Source organism: Cinclus cinclus, chromosome 10, assembly GCF_963662255.1.
Source record: "Cinclus cinclus chromosome 10, bCinCin1.1, whole genome shotgun sequence".
NCBI lineage: Eukaryota > Metazoa > Chordata > Aves > Passeriformes > Cinclidae > Cinclus > Cinclus cinclus.
The window spans coordinates 2,004,325-2,027,554 of NC_085055.1; the positions used below are offsets into that span (position 1 = coordinate 2,004,325).

The 23,230-nt window shown below is 43.8% G+C and overlaps 1 protein-coding gene across 1 annotated transcript in view; it reads right to left on the reverse strand.

The window, feature by feature from the left end:
• Nucleotides 1-3,552: 3,552 nt before the first annotated feature.
• The window catches only part of PPM1L (protein phosphatase, Mg2+/Mn2+ dependent 1L), a 67,319-nt gene continuing 47,641 nt past the window's right edge, over nt 3,553-23,230 (reverse strand). The window contains exons 2-4 of the mRNA XM_062499344.1: nt 11,593-11,767; nt 5,338-5,499; nt 3,553-3,902 (exon numbers count right to left, since the gene is read on the reverse strand). Of these exons, the coding sequence (XP_062355328.1) occupies nt 3,553-3,902; nt 5,338-5,499; nt 11,593-11,767 (687 nt within the window). The remainder of the gene's footprint in view (nt 3,903-5,337; nt 5,500-11,592; nt 11,768-23,230) is intronic.

Sequence of the window (23,230 nt, forward strand, 5' to 3'; positions counted from 1 at the left end):
CTCTGTGTAAAACAAATATCAGCTACATTAGCAATAAATCCATATTTAAAGCAGGGCTGTTTTGTAGACACAAAATGCTCTTTTGTTTTTTATTTTTTAGGCTGTGGCATTGCTGTTTCTGCAGCCAACACTTGAATTCTGACTTCTGGATTCTAAAATCTTCACGATATTTTTAATTTCACCTCCGGAAATGGTTTAACCCTGCACCAACAGCGGCAGTGGGAGTTGAAATCCTTTCTCCCAGGGCTGCTGTGGGATTTGTGGGAATGTCAGGCCAGCAGAAGGAGCCATGGTGCCACCAAACCTGGCTGTCCCCACCGCCAGGGACAGGCTGGGACAGCCAGGAATTCAGTCTGAGGGATGGATGAACTCCATGGAAATCCGTGCTCCGGGCCGAGGACCACCAGAACACCCCAGGGGAGTGAGCTGGGACACCCCTGGGAACAGCTGGATTCCCCAGCACTGGCCCAGCTGAGTGCTTCAAGGTCCACTCTGTCACCCTGGAGGATGCTCTCTGGCAGCCACTCCACACTCTGTGCCCTGAGGCTCCAGATGTCCCCAAAGACACCGAGCCACTCAACTTGGCCTGGATGAGCAGGCAGGAGGAGCTCCCAGCTGTGCCAAAGGCAGCACTCCCTGGTTTGGGAGAGGAGAGCAGCAGGAAAGCTGCAGTGCTGGAGCCCTTGTGCCACAGCCAGCGGGACATTCCTGCCCACAGCACCTGGCAACCCTTCCCAGGTGGGAGGATGGAGTGTTAAGGCAGTGGGAGAACCCTGGGTTGGTCAGCTTGCATAAGCAGTATGTACAAGGAATTCATCTTGGCAGCCTCCAGCTGTATCACCGCAGGGTTTGGCACAAATTTTGGCTGGGAAGTCGGGAATGCCTCGATTTGGGAGGAAAAACTTCCAAACCTTCCAGCTGGGAGCACAGGTAGGCACTGCACGTGGATGTGGAGAGCGCACAAAGCCTCTCACCTCCATCAGTCCTTCCTCGTTAAACCTGGAGCAGCTGAAGCTCCTTTTTAAAGAAGCAATGAAAGCAAAAACGCCCAGGCTAAGCAGAGATCATCGGCATGGATGGCTTTGGCCAGGGAGGGGGCGCAGGAAACCAGAGGTGCTGAACCCACCTCGGAGGTTGACACGGCTGCAGTGACAGGGAATGATCCTGGAATGGCCCAGGCAGTCCTGCAAACCACTCCCGCCCTGCTGGGCTTGCTAAATCCTCCGAGTGTTGCTAAATCCTCCGAGTGTGCCTCCCTTCCAGCGCCAGCTGCTCTCCCTGTGCCCCCTCCTGCCCGGGAATTCCTGCCAGCCCGTTTTCCCGGCTGTCCCAGTGCTGCAGGGGCAGGCAGCCAGCTGTGCTCCAGAGGTGATGGATCCCTCAGGAATGAGGGACCTTGGGATGCTCCGTGCAGCCAGCAGCTCCCATCCCATGCTGTTCCCTATCCTGTTTTTCTGGGAATGACCGTCATTCCATCTTCTGCAGTGCCCACGGCGGGTTACTGGAGATGTCCCTGGACACAAACATCCCTCTCCTTTAGGGCTGCTGGCTGGAATTCCCCTTTTCCCAGGGCAGCTGTGCCCTCCAAAGGAAAGGCACAACAGGAATGTCTCCAGTGAAGGAGCCAGGCAAGGCAAACTTCACACTCTGAGCACTCTGGAGCCGCTCCAGCACTGCTGCTGTGCCATTCCCAGCCCACAGGATCCAGCATTCCCATGGAATCATCACCCCAGGCTTGCATTTCCCAGCGCTCTCTCCTCAGCTACCTTTTCACACTGGAACAACCGCAGTTATTCCAGTTTCCTGTTAGCTGCTAACTGAGCAGCCAGGCTGCACCTCAGACCCACCGAGGGCACGAGGGCACGGCGCAGGGGATGGAGAACATCAGGAAGCTCCCATCCTCTGGGAAAGGAGCAGGGCAGGCTGAGCCTGCTGCTCCAGAGGCCGCTGGACACTTCTCAGGGGCTCTCCCTGGAGTTCAGGATGAGCAAAGGGATCCAGACACATTTTGCACAGCACTGGAAATACCACCAGAGCCAATTAATTATCCCCAGACAAATTAGAGGAGGGACCTTTGTTGGGGGAGAGGCAACCTAGGGACAAAACTGGAAAGACAGAGATGGGGATTCCTTCTCGAGCAGAAATTTGTGCTCTTTGATTTTTGCCTTGAGAGACCCCGACCCCCTCAGCACCTGCCCAGAACAGCTCAGCCTCCCCCCAAACCCCTGCAGGTGAGCTGTGGGTGCCAGGAAGCTGGGAAATGAGGAATAAATATTGGACTTTCCCAAGGAACAGGCAATGCCATCGCATCCCTGGTCCACCTCCAGACCCAAACACAGGCAGCCTCCATCACCCTGAAGACTTGAGCAGATTGTCCAGGACCACGCTCTGGGGGAGATCCCAATGACTTCTGTCAGGCAGGATAAGGATATCCAAATCCCATCCAAATTCCTGCCTGCCCTGTCCCTCTCCCACGACGCAGCTGCCACCAGAGGTGCAGCAAACTCAAACTGTCCTCGTTCCAGCTTACAGCAGTCACAGATCCCAAAATACAATTAAATACTGAAAGTTAGACCTAAACACACTTTTAAAATCTAGATTTAACACAACCTTTCATCTCTACAGTGCATTGATGCTGCCTGGCATTTGCAGGTCGTCCCAAAAGCCGGCTCCAGAGGGGTCTGCCCTGGGATTAACACCACAAATCCATCTGCAGTGGTACAAGGAAGTCTTTCACAGCCTTGACTTCTAGCTAGGTAGGTCTGAGGAACGCTTGGATGAGCTCCCAACAGTCACCAGTGAAATGCACATCCTCTCACATCACTTTCCAAGTCCACAGAAATAAGGTCAGGGTGATTCTCAGTGAAGGACGGACATTCTGCTATCCCAGCTGAGCTCTGCTCCCATCCAGGAGGTTCAGGACTCCCAGGATTTTGCTGAAGTTCACCATTACTTGGTTTGGATATGATATGGCCTAGAAGAAGTGTTCTAGAGCAATGCACAGCCTGAATGAACGTGGTAATTCAGGAGCTCTACCTACTCACATGCTTGGCAGGGGTTTATTCTGGGGAGAGGTCGAACAAAGCGAGAGCCAGCAGCGGCAGCAGGCTGAGAGTTGGCTCCTCTTCCTCCTTCACATCTCAAACCCTTCTCCTGTCCACCCTTATCACTGCAGCTTACAGAGATGAGGAACGTGAGAGCAGCTTCTGAGCAGTAACACCCACCAGGGAAAAGCAGCAGCACTGCCCTGCCCGTGCCGTGCCCCTGAGAGGGGGAGGAATCAAACCAAAAATCTACACAGGACTGGGAAAGAAAATGAGAAATGGCAGGTTCCAGTCGGTTCCTAAGGAGCAGCGAGGGCACAGGAGGCAGGGACACGGGGACAAACTGGATTCTTGTGGTGGCTCAGCATGGATTTGTGGTATTGCTCCTTTTGTCAAGCCAAGAGCAGAGCCCAGAGAGATCTGTTCCTCCCGCGAGAGCCCCGGCGGCGTTTCTAGAGCTTCCTACTGCAGGCAAACTGTTCTGAGTCCTGATGGGCCCGGGGGCTCCTCACTGCTGCTCCTCTGCTTTGCTGCTGTTCCTGAACTTCACCACCATGACTGTGATGTTGTCGGGACAGCCTCTGTAGAAGGACTGCAGCACGATGCTCTTGGCCCCGAAGTGCGGCTCGTCCAGGCGCTCCTTGATGAACCTCACGGCCTCCTCGTTGCTGAAGGCGTCCCACAGCCCGTCCGAGGCCAGGATCATGAACTCTGGCTGCAGTTTGTCCAGGTCAAAGCTCAGGATGTCAGGATCAGGGATCACCACGTTCAGGTTCTTCAGGGGGTAATCGCCCAGCGAGCGCGACATGGCCAGGATGCCCTGCACGCGCCACGAGCCATTGAAGCTGATGAATCCACCTGGGGAGAGACAGCAACGCTCAGAGCAGCTCTCTGGAACATCCAAAAAGCTCTTGGGAACATCCAAGCAGCTCTCTGGAATATCCAAGCAGCTCTTGGGAATATCCAAGCAGCTCTCTGGAACATCCAAAAAGCTCTTGGGAACATCCAAGCAGCTCTCGGGAATATCCAAGAAACTCTTGGGAATATCCAAGCAGCTCTTTGGAACATCCAAGCAGCTCTCTGCTTCCTGCCAGACCCCCTAAAAATTCATCCTGAGGGGTTACAGAGCTCAGAATGCAGGAGGTGACTTTGGTAGATCTCGGAGCGCTGCGGAGAAGAGCTGGATTGCAACATCAGTAATAGCTCTGCCGTCCCCAGGAATGGCTCTGCTGTACCCAGGAATGGCTCTGCTTTCCCCAGGAATAGCTCTGTTGTACCCAAAAATGGCTCTGTTGTCCCCAGGAAGAGCTCTGCTCTCCCCCAGAGAAACCCCCAGCTTCTGGAACAGCACAGGAATTCCTGCGGCACACAATTCCTTAGGAAACCACTTGGAATTTGGCAGAAGAAAGCAGTGAGGGCGAACCCTGACACCCCAATGTTTGTGAGGACAGGTATTTATGCACACTGATAACCTGAGCGCTTTCAAATGTTTTATATTCATGGAAAAACTTGTTATTCCCATTTTGGAGGGGGGAGAGGCCCTGCAGTGCTGGGGCAATGCTCAGTGGAGGGTTAACGTAAATCACAGGAACTTCTTTTTTCCACCAGAGAATTTGCTGCTGCTGTGGGAGCCAAACCAGGAATGGATTCCAAAAAGACTTTGAGGAATCCAAGGAGAATTGGCTTAATTGGTTAAAACTGATGATCCCGGTGTAACTTCCAGCCCAGGAGGTGGCTAAAGTGACAAGTGATGAAAACAAGGAAGATTTATTGTGGGAAGGTTTCTTTCCCTCTATTCCTGCCACGATTTCCATGCTTGTGCTCATTATCTGGGAATAAAAACCAGCTTGGATGGGGTAGATTCATGCTCTGCTGATTCTAGCACTAAACCTCCCTCAGGCTCAGACCAGGGCTCTCAAAGCCAGGCTTTGGGCAGGGCTGGGGCTGAAGCTCCTGGGGTGTTCCTGGTTATCCATGTGGAGATCCCAAGGGATGCTCACTGGGCTGTTGAAGGATGCTCTCCCTACCCCAGGCAGCTGCTTAAGGGCTGGACCAGCTGTCCTGCGACATCCCACTGGAATTTTGGGTGGAAAATGGGAAATGCGATCTGGCACCACCTCTATCCTGTGACATCCCACTGGAATTTTGGGTGGAAAAGGAGAGATTTGATCTGCTGATGTCTCTGCCCCGTGACACCCCACTGGAATTTTGGGTGGAAAAGGAGAGATCTGATCTGCTGACACCTCATCCCATTTTACCAACAGATAAAAAGCGGATTCTCCCAAGAACTCACCAGCCCTTTTGATCCTCTTCCTCTCCTTCAGCTGGTAGGGTTTGTGGTCGTGGGACAGGGGGATGGCGTTGCCATCCTTGTCACACAGCACGCCCCGCGAGTCGCCCACGTTGGCCACGGTGAGCTCCTTGTCGGACAGCAGCGCGATCAGACACGTGGTGCCTGCGGTGGGACGAGACAGGGTCAGCGGGCATTCCTGAGCAGCACAGCGTCCCCATCCTGCCCCGGATCCTGCCCCAGCTCCTGCCCCGGATCCTGCCCCGGATCCTGCCCCAGCTCCTGCCCCGGATCCTGCCCCGGATCCTGCCCCGGATCCTGCCCCAGCTCCTGCCCCGGATCCTGCCCCGGATCCTGCCCCCGCTCCTGCCCCGGATCCTGCCCCGGATCCTGCCCCGGATCCTGCCCCGGATCCTGCCCCGGATCCTGCCCCGGCTCCTGCCCCGGATCCTGCCCCGGATCCTGCCCCAGCTCCTGCCCCAGCTCCTGCCCCGGATCCTGCCCCGGCTCCTGCCCCGGATCCTGCCCCAGCTCCTGCCCCGGATCCTGCCCCGGATCCTGCCCCAGCTCCTGCCCCGGCTCCTGCCCCAGCTCCTGCCCCGGATCCTGCCCCGGATCCTGCCCCAGCTCCTGCCCCGGATCCTGCCCCGGATCCTGCCCCAGATCCTGCCCCGGATCCTGCCCCGGATCCTGCCCCGGCTCCTGCCCCGGATCCTGCCCCGGATCCTGCCCCAGCTCCTGCCCCGGATCCTGCCCCGGATCCTGCCCCGGATCCTGCCCCCGCTCCTGCCCCGGATCCTGCCCCGGATTCTGCCCCAGATCCTGCCCCGGATCCTGCCCCAGCTCCTGCCCCGGCTCCTGCCCCGGATCCTGCCCCGGATCCTGCCCCAGCTCCTGCCCCGGATCCTGCCCCAGATCCTGCCCCGGATCCTGCCCCGGATCCTGCCCCGGATCCTGCCCCAGATCCTGCCCCGGCTCCTGCCCCGGATCCTGCCCCGGATCCTGCCCCAGCTCCTGCCCCGGATCCTGCCCCGGATCCTGCCCCGGATCCTGCCCCGGATCCTGCCCCAGCTCCTGCCCCGGATCCTGCCCCGGCTCCTGCCCCAGCTCCTGCCCCAGATCCTGCCCCGGATCCTGCCCCGGATCCTGCCCCAGCTCCTGCCCCGGATCCTGCCCCGGATCCTGCCCCGGATCCTGCCCCAGCTCCTGCCCCGGATCCTGCCCCGGATCCTGCCCCAGCTCCTGCCCCGGATCCTGCCCCAGAACGCCAGCGTGGGGAGCTGGGACAGAATTCCAGGACTGGGAAATGAGACCTGCGGCTGTGTGAGCCCACGTTAACAGAGAGCCTGAAATGGCTGGAATATTTCCCTTTGCCCTTTTCCCATTCCCCTTTCCCATTTTCCTTCTCCCATTTCCCTTCTCCCTTCTCCCATTTCCCTTTTCCCTTCTCCCATTTCCCATTTCCCTTCTCCCTTCTCCCATTTCCCTTTCTCTTGTCCCATTTCCCTTTTCCCTATCCCTCCTCCCATTTCCCATTTCCCTTTTCCCTTTCCCTCTTCCCATTTCCCATTCCCCTTTTCCCATTTTCCTTCTTCCATTTCCCTTTTCCCATTTCCCTTTCCCTCCTCCCATTTCCCTTTTCCCATTTTCCATTTCCCTTCTCCCATTTCCTTCGTCCCATTTCCCTTCTCCCATTTCCCTTCTCCCATTTCCCATTTCCTTTCCAGTTCCCATCCGCCCTCAGCCAAAACCCATATATATATATAGTCCTCAGCAGTACCCCATACATATAAATATATAATAATATAGAAAAATGTATATTAAAAATATAAATATATATAAATATATATGGTATACACTATATCCACATATATATAAAAGTATAAATGTATTTTTATTTATAATATAAATAATATAAATTTATAATGTATATCTTATATAGAATATATATTAATACATATTATATAATTTTATAAATTACTTTACAATATTTATATATTTACATAATATATAATATAAACTGAATATATTTATATTATAAATATATATATTTTATTTTATACATATATAAATATATAAATATATACATATATATATATATATATATATATATGGATTTAGCAGATATCAGGTAAAAAACCCAGTCTGGGGCTGACACCTGGCTCTGGATACAATCTCTAAATATCAATAAATCCCTAAATATCAATATCTCCCAGGACTCCTTGACAGCAGGGAAAAATAAATCCCATCTCTTTTTTCCTTCTGTGGTTGTTGTTATGCAATAATGAAACTCAATTTCTCCAGGAAGAAGGGCCACCCATTAAGGAAAAAACAAACATTTCCCACAGGACAAAACCAGCTCCCAGCAGGCTGGAATTCCCTGGCACACCAGAATAAAATGCCAAAATGCCTTTAAATAACCCAAATTTAGCACGGATCAGGCACCGAGCACCTCAGGTGTTCAGGGATGCTCTAAATCAAAGCAATGGGATTAGGAGCCAGCAAAGCTTTGCTGGGAGAAAAGATTCCTGCACGGAATCACCGCAGCCTCAGCTAGTCAGGAACGCCACTTTTAAACGAAAGGATTTGGAGATTAGGAGAGGATTTGTCCCCATCTGTCACTTCTGGCCTCCTTTTCATTTTTCAAACCTTCCTTACTCAAACCTCACCAAAAATCTTGCCGTCGTTTGATTACCTCCAGACAAACTCATTTTATATTTGTGTCTCTGATGGATTGATTCCCTAAGGAAAATCCACAAAGAGAGGGGAAGATTGGCATTGGGATGCGGAGTCCGTTAATGTTGCGTGTTGCCAGAAAAGCCAAATTCACCCCCAAAATTGTGCCAGATTCGGAGCGTTTGAGCTTTATTCCGGCAAACGGATGCAGCTGAACTCCAACCACCGTGGGAACACCCCGGGAGGAGGGAACGACCCGGGGCTGCGAAACGGTCCCTCCAAGGGGGATGGGGGAGAATTCCCAGATGGAAAAGTTGTGGAAGCTCTTCCCCATCCAGCACGCCCTGCTGCGGTCAGCGCCCGAGCCCTGCCGTCCCCGGAGCGGGAATTGCAGAAAATGGAGCTCCAGCCCGAGGGGGAAGCAGCCGGGGCTCCAGGCCAGGCATCATCCCCGGCCAGGAAAATTCTCTTTTCTCCCCTCTCACCACCAGCAGTGTATTCAGACAGGTTCAAACGGGTTTTTCCTTCATTTTTTTCCGTTTTTTTTTTTTTTGCATTTTTTCCTTCATTTTTTTTCTGTTCATTTTTTTTTCTTCATTTTTTCCCTTCATTTTTCCCCCATCATTTTTGTTTCCATCATTTTTTCATTCAGTTTTTTCCTTAATTTTTTAAATGTTTTTCCTTCATTTTCTTTCCCTTCATTTTTTTCCTCCATTTTTTCCCCTTCATTTTTCCTTCATTTTTTTTTTCCTTCATTTTTTCCCTTCATTTTTTTTTGACTTCTTTCCTTATTTTCTTCATTTTTTTCCCTTCATTTTTTCCCCCTTTATTTCTTCCCCTTAATTTTTTTCTTTCATTTTTTCCCTTCATTTTTTCTTTCCTTCATTTTTCCTTCATTTTCCCCCTTCATTTTCTTCCTTCATTTTTTTGCCTTCATTTTTTTCCCCTTCATTTTTTTTTCCTTCATTTTTTTCCCTCCATTTTTCCCCTTCATTTTTTCTTTCCTTCATTTTTTCTTTCCTTCATTTTTTCCCCTTCACTTTTTCCCTTCATTTTTTCCCTTCATTTATTTTTTCCCTCAGCTTTTCCTACATTTTTTTCTCCATTTTTTCCTTAATTTTCCTTCTTTTTTTTTCTTCCCTTTTTTCATTTCATTTTTTCACTTCATTTTTTTCCCTTCATTTATTTTTTCCTTCATTTTTTTTTTGCTCCATTTTTTCCCCTTCATTTTCCTTAAATTTTTTTCCTTCATTTTTTGCCCTTCATTTTTTTCCCCAGTAATTTCCCTGCACTTCTTCCTCCCTAACAAACCCCTATAAACGAAAATATTTGGAGAGGAGCTGGAGCGACCAAACTAAGGGGAAAAAAAAAAAAATTACAAAATTTTTTGGAGTGGGAAAGATCAACAAAAATCACCTACCTTTGAAGTTTATTTTTTATTCATCGTTAAAAGCATGTTATAATGATAAATGAAATATTTTGCACCTTTATTTTATCTCTGCTGGCCTTTGAGAACCCACAATCCTCGTGTGAGGTGGAATTTGCAGAAGGATCTAAATGCTGGAAGGGATTTTAAATGCCTGAAAACAAAATGCTATTAAAAAAGTAAATATCAGGTCAGAAAACTGTGTTAAAAAAGCCTCCAAAATTGCCTGGGTTTGGGTGCCCATGGCCTCGCGTCGTGTTTAAAATCGGGTTTTGTGCCTGCCCTCTCCATTCTGTGGGAAAGCCCAAAAATCAGTTATTGGTGATGGAAAAAGAGAAAAAAATAAATAAAATAAAATGTGGGAGCAATGCAGGAAAGAAAAGTTCAGCCTGGTGTTTAGGTGAAGACTGAAAATCAGAGATTTTGGGGTGTTTTTGGCAATAAAACGTGAATTATAAGGAATTACAGCAGGAAAAATAAATATTTCCCAGAAATGAGGACAAAAGCTCAGCCTGCTCAAGGAATTTGGGGAAAGACTGAAAATGGGTGATTTTTTGGGCAATAAAATGTGAATTGTAAGGAACGTCTTCAATAAATATTTTAAAAAATGAGAACAAAAGCTCAACCTGCACAAGGAATTTGGGAAAAAACCGAAAACCGGCCACTTTTTTTGATGTGATAAAACGTAAATAAAGCTCAACCTGCACAAGGAATTTGGGAAAAAACCGAAAACTGGCCACTTTTTTTGATGTGATAAAACGTAAATAAAGCTCAACCTGCACAAGGAATTTGGGAGAAACCGAAAATCAGCCATTTTTTGGTGCAGTAAAATGTGAATTCTAAAGAACCTCTTCAATAAATATTTACAAAAATGAGAACAAAAGCTCAACCTGCACAAGGAATTTGGGAGAAACCAAAAATCAGCCATTTTTTGGGATGCAGTAAAATGCGAATTATAAAGAACCTCTTCAATAAATATTTACAAAAATTAGGAAAAAACCTCAACCTGCACAAGGAATTTGGGAAAAAACCGAAAACCGGCCATTTTTTTTGATGTGATAAAACGTAAATAAAGCTCAACCTGCACAAGGAATTTGGGAGAAACCGAAAATCAGCCATTTTTTGGTGCAGTAAAATGTGAATTCTAAAGAACCTCTTCAATAAATATTTACAAAAATGAGAACAAAAGCTCAACCTGCACAAGGAATTTGGGAGAAACCAAAAATCAGCCATTTTTTGGGATGCAGTAAAATGCGAATTATAAAGAACCTCTTCAATAAATATTTACAAAAATTAGGAAAAAACCTCAACCTGCACAAGGAATTTGGGAAAAAACCGAAAACCGGCCATTTTTTTTGATGTGATAAAACGTAAATAAAGCTCAACCTGCACAAGGAATTTGGGAGAAACCGAAAATCAGCCATTTTTTGGTGCAGTAAAATGTGAATTCTAAAGAACCTCTTCAATAAATATTTACAAAAATGAGAACAAAAGCTCAACCTGCACAAGGAATTTGGGAGAAACCAAAAATCAGCCATTTTTTGGGATGCAGTAAAATGCGAATTATAAAGAACCTCTTCAATAAATATTTACAAAAATTAGGAAAAAACCTCAACCTGCACAAGGAATTTGGGAAAAAACCGAAAACCGGCCATTTTTTTTGATGTGATAAAACGTAAATAAAGCTCAACCTGCACAAGGAATTTGGGAGAAATCGAAAATCAGCCATTTTTTGGTGCAGTAAAATGTGAATTATAAAGAACCTCTTCAATAAATATTTACAAAAATGAGAACAAAAGCTCAACCTGCACAAGGAATTTGGGAGAAACCAAAAATCAGCCATTTTTTGGGATGCAGTAAAATGCGAATTCTAAAGAACCTCTTCAATAAATATTTACAAAAATGAGAACAAAAGCTCAACCTGCACAAGGAATTTGGGAAAAAACCGAAAACCGTCCATTTTTTTTTGATGTGATAAAACCTAAATAAAGCTCAACCTGCACAAGGAATTTTGGAAAAAACCCGAAAACGGGCCATTTTCTGAGATGAGGTAAAACGCAAATAAAGCTCAACGTGCACAAGTCATTTAGGAAAGTCTAAAAACCGGGCCATTTTTTGAGCGGCAAAACGCGAATTTCAGCGCAGCCCCTCCATACCTGCTTCGTCATAGGACACGGCGAGTTTCTGGAGCATCTCCCTGTCGATGGAGAGGATCTGCTGCTGCAGGATGCTCTGGTAGGACAGCACGCTGTGCTCCTTGTCCCGCTCGTAGTCCTGCAGGTGCTGCTTCAGCACCTCGGGCAGCCGCGACTTCACGTACTCCGCCGCCGACTGCGGGAGAAGGGTTCATCCAGTCATTCATTCGTTAGTTCCTTAATTCGTTAATTCGTTCATTAGCGCGCCGCGGCGATTGGGGTCGGGGTTACAGCGGGCGGGTGTCACCCAACCCAGGTGAGAAGAGTCAGGGAATTCAGTGCAGGTTCACAGGAGAGGGTTTTAGGGATTCGGCGGGTAAATTTTTAATGGGTTGGTTGGGGTATTTTTGTTCTGGAATTTTTGTTTGGAATTGTGAAAGATGAGGCGGGGAACTGGAATCAAACGTTAATGGGTTTATTCTGAATTTTTATTTGAAATATGAAAGCATGAAGAGGCAGACTGGTATATTGATATGTTGATGTATTGATGTATTGATATAGTGATGTACTGGTATACTGATATATTGATATATTGATGTATTGATATATTCATATACTGATATATCAATATATTCATATATTGATATCCTGATATATTGACATAGTGATGTATTGATATAGTGATGTATTGATATATTAATATACTGATATATTGATGTACTGATGTATTGATATATTGACATATTGATATACTGACATATTGATATATTGATATACTGATGTACTTATATATTCATATATTGATATATTGATATAGTGATATATTCATATACTGATATACTGATATATCGATATATTAATATACTGATATATTGATATATTGATGTATTGATACTTTAATATATTGATATACTGATATATTGATATATTGATATACTGATACACTGATATACTGATATATTGATATACTGATACACTGATATACTGATATATCGACATACTGATATATTGATATACTGATACACTGATATATTGATATATTGATATATTGATATACTGATATACTGATATACTGATACACTGATATACTGATATATTGATATACTGACAATCTGACATTCTGATACACTGATATACTGATACACTGATATACTGATATATTGATATACTGATACACTGATATATTGATATACTGATATATTGATATATTGATATACTGATACACTGATATATTGATATATTGATATATTGATATACTGATATACTGATATACTGATACACTGATATACTGATATATTGATATACTGACAATCTGACATTCTGATACACTGATACACTGATATATTGATATATTGATATATTGATATACTGATACACTGATATATTGATATACTGATATATTGATATATTGATATACTGATACACTGATATATTGATATACTGACAATCTGACATTCTGATACACTGATATACTGATATATTGATATACTGATACACTGATATATTGATATACTGATATATTGATATATTGATATACTGATACACTGATATATTGATATACTGACAATCTGACATTCTGATACACTGACACTTCGCTATTTCTGGCACACACACACAAAATTCCCCGCTCCCTCCGTCCCACGGCTCGGTGCCCGAGCAGAGGGAACGAGCCGCAGGCGGCAGAGCGGGGCTGTGCTGGGCTCTGAGTAAAGCTGGAGTAACGGCGGAGTAACCCCCGAGAGCCCTGCAGCCCCTGCTTCTGCAAATCATTACTGACCGCAGTGCTGGCACGGCACCGTTTGTAATCCCTTTCACCTGCTTTAACTGAGTCCAAGTTGTCACCTAGCCCTGGGAGAATTCTATTTATTAGTGTGACAAACAGATATTAATTAGAGTTTCATAGCAAAATCAGAGTATCATGGATTTTCTAGTAAAAGTTTAAAAGTTTTTTAGTAAAATATTAAAATAGACTAAGTGCAAAAATATTTTTACAGAAGTAGCCAATGCGTTTATTTAATACTAAAATAGACTATGTGTAATAATATTTTTTACAGAAGTAGCCAATGCTTTTATTTAATATTAAAATAGACTAAGTGTAATGATAATTTTTACAGAAGTAGCCAATGCTTTTGTTTAACATTAAAACAGACTAAGTGCAAAAATATTTTTTACAGAAGTAGCCAATGCTTTTATTTAATACTAAAATAGACCATGTGTAATAATATTTTTTTACAGAAGCAGCCAATGCTTTAATATTAAATATGGGTAATGATAATTTTTTACAGAAGTAACCAGTGTTTTTATTTGTGGAACCGACTGGCAATGGTGATAATAACTCAGATAACAGTGTAAAATAGCTCATGGTGATTTAATGCATTTGTGGAGTACTTTATCTGTATGATAATATTGAAAAGAACCATGAAAATAAACATCAAAATTAAGAAGGTGAAGAGGGGTTTACCACTGACCCCGGGGTTACCAAAAACTGCCTTGTGAGGACATAAAATACCCAAACTTCACCCGTGGTGTGATCTGTACTTTAAGAAGACAGGTCAAGAACAGAACCAAACAGAATTATTCCTGGAATATATAAACTCAAAATGCTTGAATATGTATAACCCTCAGGAATATACATTTAACCAATGTAATGAAGTACATGAAGAATATAAAAAGTTTATGCAGGATATAAAAAACTTGTTTTTAACCTCAAGCACACAGCACTTTGTCTACTTTTTAAACTTCTCAAAACTTTCAGGAGTGACCTGAAATTTTCACGACCACCATCCCTCCCTGGGACTGTCACATTCCCACTGTGACAGGGAATAGAAATTCCCTTTTTTTTTTTCTGGCACAGGCTGAATTTGGGGGTTTTTTTCCACCTTTACCTCTCTGAAAGAACAACGGCTCCGTGCTCCAGTTTTCCTGCCAATCTCAAGGCAAAAAATAAAAATTAAGAAAAAAAAAAAAAAAAAAAAGAAATGGTAATAAAGTTGTTTTATTTTTTTTTATTCCAGGCCTGGGAGTGAGCAGAAGTCACCTCCAGTCTTTTCCTGGCGTTATTTTTAGTTTTCCAGAGTCAATCAGTGATTAAATTGCAATCTTAAAATATCCCTGAAGTTGTGTTCCACGTTCCTGCACGCTGGCACCAAGGGAATAACTCCTGGAAAAAACCAAAGGAGCTGCCCACGTGAGCACAGAATAATTCATTAATTACCAATTAACGTTACATTTGACGAGTTGCTGCTTCCAAAGTTGTACACGGATTATTTTAAGCCCAAATTCAAGAATTTGTGTTTAATGTGAGAACAGATTTGTTCTCTTTGATCTCTGGGGGATTTTTGTGCTCCTGGAAAACACCTGAGCTCAGGAATTTGATTTTCTCCTGCTCATCCCTATGGAAAAGCAATTCCATGGCCACTTCTCTAAAACTGCAACTCTGGGAATCTGCTTCCAGTCTGAAGCAAATTAAATAAAAGATTGACTTTAATACCTTAATTGACTTTAGGGTATTTTGTCCTACCATGGAAAATTAATATTTCATATAGAGAGAATAGATTTAAAAATATCTACAGTGAAGTATAAATCACAGAGAGTATTCACCACAAAAATCTCAATTTTTCACTGAATAAAACCAAACCCTGACATAAAAATCCCCTCAGGAATTGCTGAAACCCCTCATTCTCACCCCACCCCATTTCCTGACTCACCAACCAACCAAGACCATAAAATTTGTATTTTCCTACCCCAAAATTCACACTTCTGGCACTGAAACACTGAAATTTTAATTAATTGTGTTATAAACACAGGGGCAGCTGCATCCTTCCCTCTCCTCACCCCATCCCATTTCCTGACTCTCCAATGAACCAAACCTTTAAAATCTGTATTTCCCCCCCAAAATTTCACCTTTCTGTCACCGAAACGCTGAAATTTTCATTAATTGTGTTATAAACACACACAGCTCAGGGGAAATCCCTCTCCAAGAGGCAAAGCCTTGGCAATGCTCCTCATCCCACCCCGGATGCAGAATGTCCCAAATTTTGTGGTTTTCCACCCAAATGGAGCTCCCTGTGTGGGCACACGAGGGGACAAGGAGTGACCCGAGAGCCCCGTGACCAAAGTCCTTAATTAAGACACCAAATTCATTAATTAAGACACCAAACTCGTTAATTAAGCAGCTCCACAGCCCTGTGAAAATCCAGGGTGGAAAACAAGAGCCATGGGATGGTCAGGACGTGGCAGGGGAAGCTCTGAGGGATCCAATTAGCTGGAACTGCCATTATTTATCAACATTTCTAATTTAACAGCCATTATTTATCATCATTTTTTCATTTAACAGCCATTATTTATCAAAATTTCCAATTTAACAGCCATTAATTTATCAACATTTCTAATTTAACAGATGGCACCGAGCCCCTGATTTACAGGGATATCCCCACAGATTTGGGATATTCATGGCCTGGAGAGAATTCATTCTGCATTCCCAGCTCCTGAAGACATCCAGGGAAAATAAAATAAAATAAAGGATCTGGAAAATCGAATACAGGATGCAGGGAAAATAAAATACGGGATCCAGGGGAAATAAAATACAGGATATGGGAAAATGAATACAGGATATGGGGAAATGAATACAGGATATGGGGAAATCGAACACAGGATCCAGGGAAAATAAAATACAGGATCTGGAGAAATAAAATAAAGGATCTGTGGAAAATCAAATACAGGATCTGGAGAAATAAAGTACAGGATATGGGAAAATCAAATACAGGATATGGGGAAAATCAAATACAGGATCTAGGGAAATAAAATAAAGGATCTAGGGAAATAAAATACAGGATCTGGGAAAATCATATATAGGGTCTGGGGAAAATCAAATTTAGAATCCAGGGAAAATAAAATACAGGATATGGCGAAATCAAACACAGGATCCAGGGAAAATCAAATACAGGATCTGGGAAAATTAAATACAGGATCTAGGGGAAATAAAATACATGATATGGGAAAATGAAATACAGGATATGGGGAAAATCAAATACGGGATCTAGGGAAATAAAATACAGGATATGGGAAAATCAAATACAGGATATGGGGAAAATCAAATACAGGATATGGGGAAAATCAAATACAGGATGTGGAGAAATAAAATACAGGATCTGTGGAAAATCAAATACAGGATCTGGAGAAAATCAAATACAGGATCTGGGGAAATAAAATACAGGATTTGGGAAAATCATATATAGGGTCTGGGGAAAATCAAATTTAGAATCCAGGGGAAATCAAATACAGGATCTGTGGAAAATCAAATACAGGATCCAGGGAAAATAAAATACAGGATATGGGAAAATCCAATACAGGATCTAGGGGAAATAAAATACAAGCTACAGGAGAAGATCAAATACAGGATGCAGGGCAGAGTGGGGCACCCCTGGTGCAGGATTTTGAGGCACACCTTTCAAGATCCTGCTGTCCCTCCTTCCCACAGAATTCCCATTCCCTCCCCTCCAAAAACACCTGGATGGGTCCTGTATTTGATATTCCCCGTATCCCATATTTTATTTTCTTATTTATTCATTTATTTATTTGATTTAATCATTTTTATTTTATTTATTTTATTGTTTTTTATTTTATTTTATTTTATTTTATTTTATTTTATTTTATTTTATTTTATTTTATTTTATTTTATTTTATTTTCTTCTTTATTCCAGGGAAAATCAAATACAGGATGCAGGGCAGAGTGGGGCACCCCTGGTGCAGGATTTTGAGGCACACCTTTCAAGATCCTGCTGTCCCTCCTTCCCACAGAATTCCCTGCCTTTCAGAAAAACCTGGATCCCCACAAGTTTCCTGCTCCACACGCCATGCCCCACCACTGGAACCAGATGATTTTTAAAATCAAAGGAAGGACACAAAGATTTCTGAGGCTTGACGGGGCAAAAAAGTCCAAAGCTGCAAGTCAAAGAAGGTTTTGGGAGCAAACCTTAGGGAAATGTTAATGAACAAAAAAAGTGTCCTGGTGCAGAAAAATCCCAGGATTAACCTGGTTAAATCCCGAGTTGCTCGGTGATCTCGGATGACGCATCGACACAGTCACAACAAATCCAAAAATAAAAGAATATAAACACAGAAACAAATGGAAACAAAAGAAAAAAATATATATATTAGAAAAAAAAAATACTTGGAGCAAGGAAAACCCGTGGAAAATGTTAAAAAGTTGCTGCAGCAGAGGAGCTACTGCCAGGTGATGTCCTGAAAGCTGCAGGGTTGAATTTTTCTGTCCCAAAGTCGTTCCCTTTTCCTGGAGCTGTCCCCTGCTGCAGCCACTGGAGCCTAAATCCCAGGCAAAGAACCCAAATCCCGAGGGCAGGAACAGGTTGGGAAGTGCTGGTAAAGTTATTTTCCAGCAGAAATCCACCCAGGGATATGCAGGGCTGAAAAAAAAATCTCTTTCATCTCCGCGTTTGAAAATTCCCACAGGATGGGGAGATGCTGCACTTTTTAATAATCCCGAGGGAGAGAGAGGTGGAATTACAGAGCGGGAATGCCTAAAAAAACCAGGATATGGGATCAGGTGGCTCCCACCGCCGGGAAAAACCCGGGATTTGGGAGGCACAGGGAGCAAAGGGGCTCCTCGGGGTGTCCCTGATCCCATTCCTGTCCTCTGCAGCCTCAGGAACAAATTCTGGGCTCATTCCAACCAAACTCCTCATTCCCACAGATCACCCCGGACAAATCCTTCCTGCTGCTCTCCGCGGCCTCGGGGATCCCAGCAAAGCCTTCCACGGAAATCAGGATGCTGATTTAAAATATCCACAACACTTGCGAGAGTCTTCAGGGACTGAGATCCATCTCCAGATCCCCCTGATCCAGGGGGGTTCCTAGGGTGGGGGTGGTTGTCACCGTCCCCGTCCCACCCGCTCCAATTCCATCCTGCGTGAGAAAGATGGAAAAATCACGGGAAAGATTCCGGATCCACGACGATCCCGTTTGGATTTTCACAGTGCCCGTCTCAGACCAGCAGAAATCATTTGAAATACAGGTTTTTGGGCTTGTATATATATATGTATTAAAAAAAAAAAAACCCACACCAAAACCCAAATCTACCCACACGATTCATTATTCTAAGGGAAGTGCACTTAACTTATTAAACATCTCTCAGAGGGAAAGTGAAAACCATGGAATAACGAGCTTGTGGACAAGAAATGCACTCCAGAAAATCCATCAGTGAAATTTTGTAGCAATTCTCTAAGGCTTTCCTGCTCATTTCCAAAAAGCACAGTGCAGAAACATCTATATATTGACACATAAATTAAGATTTAAAAAAAATCCCATCCCAGATGAAACAAGAGACCTGGAATCCACCTTTCCCTGACCCCCTTGTTCTGGGGAGAGTCCCTGGGTTTTATTTTCCCTTCCAGGGGTGAACCAGGACAACCTGAGGAGCTCGTTCCTCTGCTCGAACACAGCGAGGGATTATTCCCATTTTTTCTGCCATTCCAGGAGTTTTCTTGGCATCCTGACACTCCAGAAGTGGCTGAAGAATATTCCCTGGATTCCTGCCTCCCTGAGAGCCAAAGAATATTCCCTGGATCCCCGAGAGCCAGACTCGGGGCAGACAAATCCCTCCACACAGGAAGGGCTGGTGGGGACGGCAGCAGATCCCAAAACGGTGCTCCTGGAATGTGGCGCTGATTCCAGGGAAATTTCCTGCTCCTTCCCCATCCCACCCCTGGTGTTTAGGATCAGCGGGAGCAGCTCCCCTGGAGCCACTGGGATTTTGCTGGGGCAAACCTCTCGGAATGAAGACGTGGAGCTGGGAGCAGAATTCCAAGGGAAACACGAGAGCAAGAACGGGATCTGCTCTGCTGGGAGAACACGAGACCCACAGATGGCACCAGGACAAACAGTTTGCCCTCTAAAGCAAGGAGCTATTCAAGGATAAACAAACCAAGAGAATTTTTCCTTTAATACCAAATTTTGGTACGTCCAGCCAGTCATTTCATGATCTAAAAGTGTCTTTTTTTTTTTTTCCCCCTCTGCAATAAACGATCAGTGCGTATCCGAGGAAAGCCCCACTCACAGTTTAAAATAAAGTTATGAGTTGTGAATCTTAATTAGAATGTCAACCATTATCTATGTCTCTTTTAGGAGAAAAAAAAATAGTTTAATGGGGAAATTAAAGTGAAAATGAGGCCCAAAGCAGTCGGTTGATAAAATTCCTGTCAGTTCTGACAAACAGGGAGCTGGAGCTGGCTTAAAGGTGATGGATTCCATAAATCCTGGAAGATGCAGAGCACAGACACAGAGGAGCAGCAATAATTCTGACAAACACCCCCCCGTGGCCATAATGCTAATGGTTGACTAATATTTGAGTTTACCAAAGGGCACGATTTAGTTAATGGCACAAAGCAAAATCGGTGTGATTGAAGTGCTTAAAAAAAAAAAAAATAAGAAAAAAATTAGGGATGTCAAGATTTCACCTGATTTTGATGCTAATTGGGTGGAACTATTAATGGAGATGAGCTGAATGTGAAATTAAGGTCTGTGAAAAAAAAAAAAAAAGGGGGGGTTTAAAATGCTTGAAAAGACTTGGCCATTACCAGGTAACAATGCAGAAAAATCCAGGTCCCAAATTACAATTTATTTACTGAACGTGAAGGTGCACAGAGCATTTGAAGGGCAGCCAGGAGCATTTCACCCAACCAGGATCAACTGCAACATTTTCTTTTATCCCTGGAATCAAATCTAAGCAAAAGGGATTTTTGAGAAAGAGCAATAACCCTAAAAATAATGGTGAGAGTGTCATAAACTCTCTAAATTTACACAGGTGTCGAACTGCTCGTTTTCCAATCTTTTTCTTTTCTTTTTTTTTTTTTTTTTTTTGATACAGCAAAATGCTGCATTTTGGATTTTATTGAGCTCATCAAGTTCAACACTGAAGGTAAAAAAACAAAAAAAAAAGAGTTTGCAAAATGACTCAACTTTAAATGACATTTCCAGCTCTGTGCCTGTAACCCTGCATCAACGCAGCCCTTGAACTGAAAGCTTTTATTAGGAATTAAAATGCCTTAAAACTACTCCAGGGGATTTCCACAGGTGTCTCTCTGTGCAGAAGCTTTTCCAAAGAGCAGGGCTTTTTGTTAGTTTTTTTGGTTGGTTTTTTTTTTTTTTCAGTGAAAAACCAGTTTTACCAGAAGCGTTTCATTCTGCTCCTGTAGTTGAGGGGGGGAAAAAAAAGTATTTATAGTCTATTAGAGTCAATTAAAGAGCAAGAAGCATTCATCTTTCTTTGCCATTGTTCTCTCCCTCCAAGCACTGAGGGAGAGGAGTGGAATATTTTAGCCTAAATGGTCTCTCCTGATTTAGAGATTTCACTTTGTGCCAAGCAGAAATCAAGAACTGCAAAGATTCAGTCTGGGTGAGTTAAACAGGAGACCAAAATAAAAAATAATTAAAAAAAAAAAACAAAAACAAAAAAAAACAACTCTATTTTCACCTACTTAGAACTGCACCAGTGTTCATCACAAACCTGTCTCCCACTCTTCCTAGCACCTCTAAATGGAAATTTCTGCAATTCCATCCAGAACAACTCCAAAGCTCAGCAAGCAGCAAACACGCAGGAATTTCCAAATAACAGCACAGTGCTAATGTACAAAATATTTTAATTTTGCCTTCCTCAGCCATGAATCCCCTGAGGGAAGCAGGAAAGCTCCTGGAGCAGGAGGTGTTGTCCCCTGGAGCCAAGTCCTGTCCTGATAAGGCTTCTCCTAAATGAGATAAATCTAATGCTGGGAACAATCCTTAAGCTTCTGTTGAAGTCTGACCTTAAAAAATTCTCTTAAGAAACCCCGTTAAAAATTCTCTATGGAGAAACCCCATTAAAAAAATTCTCTATTGAGAAACTCCATTAAAAAATTCTCTGTTGAGAAACCCCATTAAAAAAATTCTCTATGGAGAAACCCTGTTAAAAATTCTCTATGGAGAAACCCCATTAAAAAATTCTCTATTGAGAAACCCCATTAAAAAATTCTCTGTTGAGAAACCCCACTAATAATTAGCCTTGTGTTCCATCCACAGCTGTTGGAAGGGGGTGAGATGGAGATAAAACCTGGGGAGTTTTGGGGTTCATCCCAGCAGCTCTTCCAGAGGGATCCAGGCATGGAGACACAACTGAGATTTTCCAGCTGCATTTTCCTCTGTCCCTTCCAGAACTGGGACAAGCCCTGCACATAAAGAGTTAACAGGGAAAAAAAAAAAGTAGAATCCCCTGATTCACCACATTTCTCTTCAGAAATTAAAACTTCTGAATGGGACAATGTGCAGGTTCAATGAGCTCTGATTAAATGTAATTATGGTTATTTTCTGAGGTCCTCTCCTCCCTTTGGGTTTGAAAAATCCACTGTACTGACCCAAATAATGAGCTGGAGGCAGCCAAGAAAGAGCCACATTCCTGGTCCCTGTAAAACTAATCTGGAATAAAGGAAACTTTTGTGTCCTCCCCGTGTGCTCCTGGAACACCAGGCTGCCAGGAAAAAGAGATTTTTGTGCTCATGTGGGTGATAAGCAGCTGAAACATGAGATTGTGGCACAACTTTAGTGCTCAGAAAGGAATCCCGAGGTGTAGAAATAGTGGGGTAATAATGATGGATTGGGGTAATTAGGTTATTAGGGAATTGTTCATGGAAATCCCTGTCTGTTTGTTAGACCTGGAATTTCACAATCGAGAGAATATTTGCGGGTTTAAGAACACAATAACAAAAAGGGGGAAATCACAAGGGGGGTTCTTTTTGTTCATTTGTTTTTTGGTTTTTTGTTTTGTTTTTTTTTACCAGAGAAGGAAACTTTCCCTCTGATGAGTTAAGAGGTCAGAGAGGTGAGGATGTGAAGGCTCTGAGGGAAGAGATGCTCTGGTTGTAGTGACACAGCTCCTTTTCCAAAAAACAGGAGGAATCAGAGACATTTTAGGGACATCAGCGACCAAGGAACAAAAAAAAAAAAAAAAAAGGGTGGGCATATCAGGATCTGACACCCTGCTGCAGAGTGACTGCCCTGGAACTCATCTGCAGTTTCTTCTCCTGAGCTGAAGGACCCAGAAACTCCCATTAAATAAAACATCTCCTTCAAGAAGTAAAAAGACAAACCTTCCAGAGTGGCCAGAATTGATGTCAGAGAGTAATTATATCAACCACTTAATTAAATGGCAGAGGCTCAAAGACAGGGACTTCATTAAACAGAGAAGCAGCCAATTCGAATCCATAAATAGTTTCCAAAGCCTGTTCATTTTCTGGAGGCATTTCACTACACAAACACTGAGAGCTGTACCCTTGAGAGCAGGAGAGGAATAAATCAGGCCCCAGTTAAGACAAACACCGATGCCTGGATGTTATCCCTTCTTCCCTCTAAAAATGGACATGTGAAAGAATTTAAAAAAAAAAAAAAAAGGATTTTTCCTGCCTGTGGGATCAGAACATCTGTGGTTATTGAGCCCAAAGGCACGTGGGGAGCAGGGAATGGTTTGGAGGTGTTTTTGTTCATGTTCCTCAGGTGCAGCATTCAAAAAGATGGGAAAACAAGGAGGAAGGAGGCAGATGGAGGAAAAAAGAAGGGATTGATACTCATGAAGGGGAGAACAGTGAATGAAGTGGAATAGTCAGAAAAAGGAAAA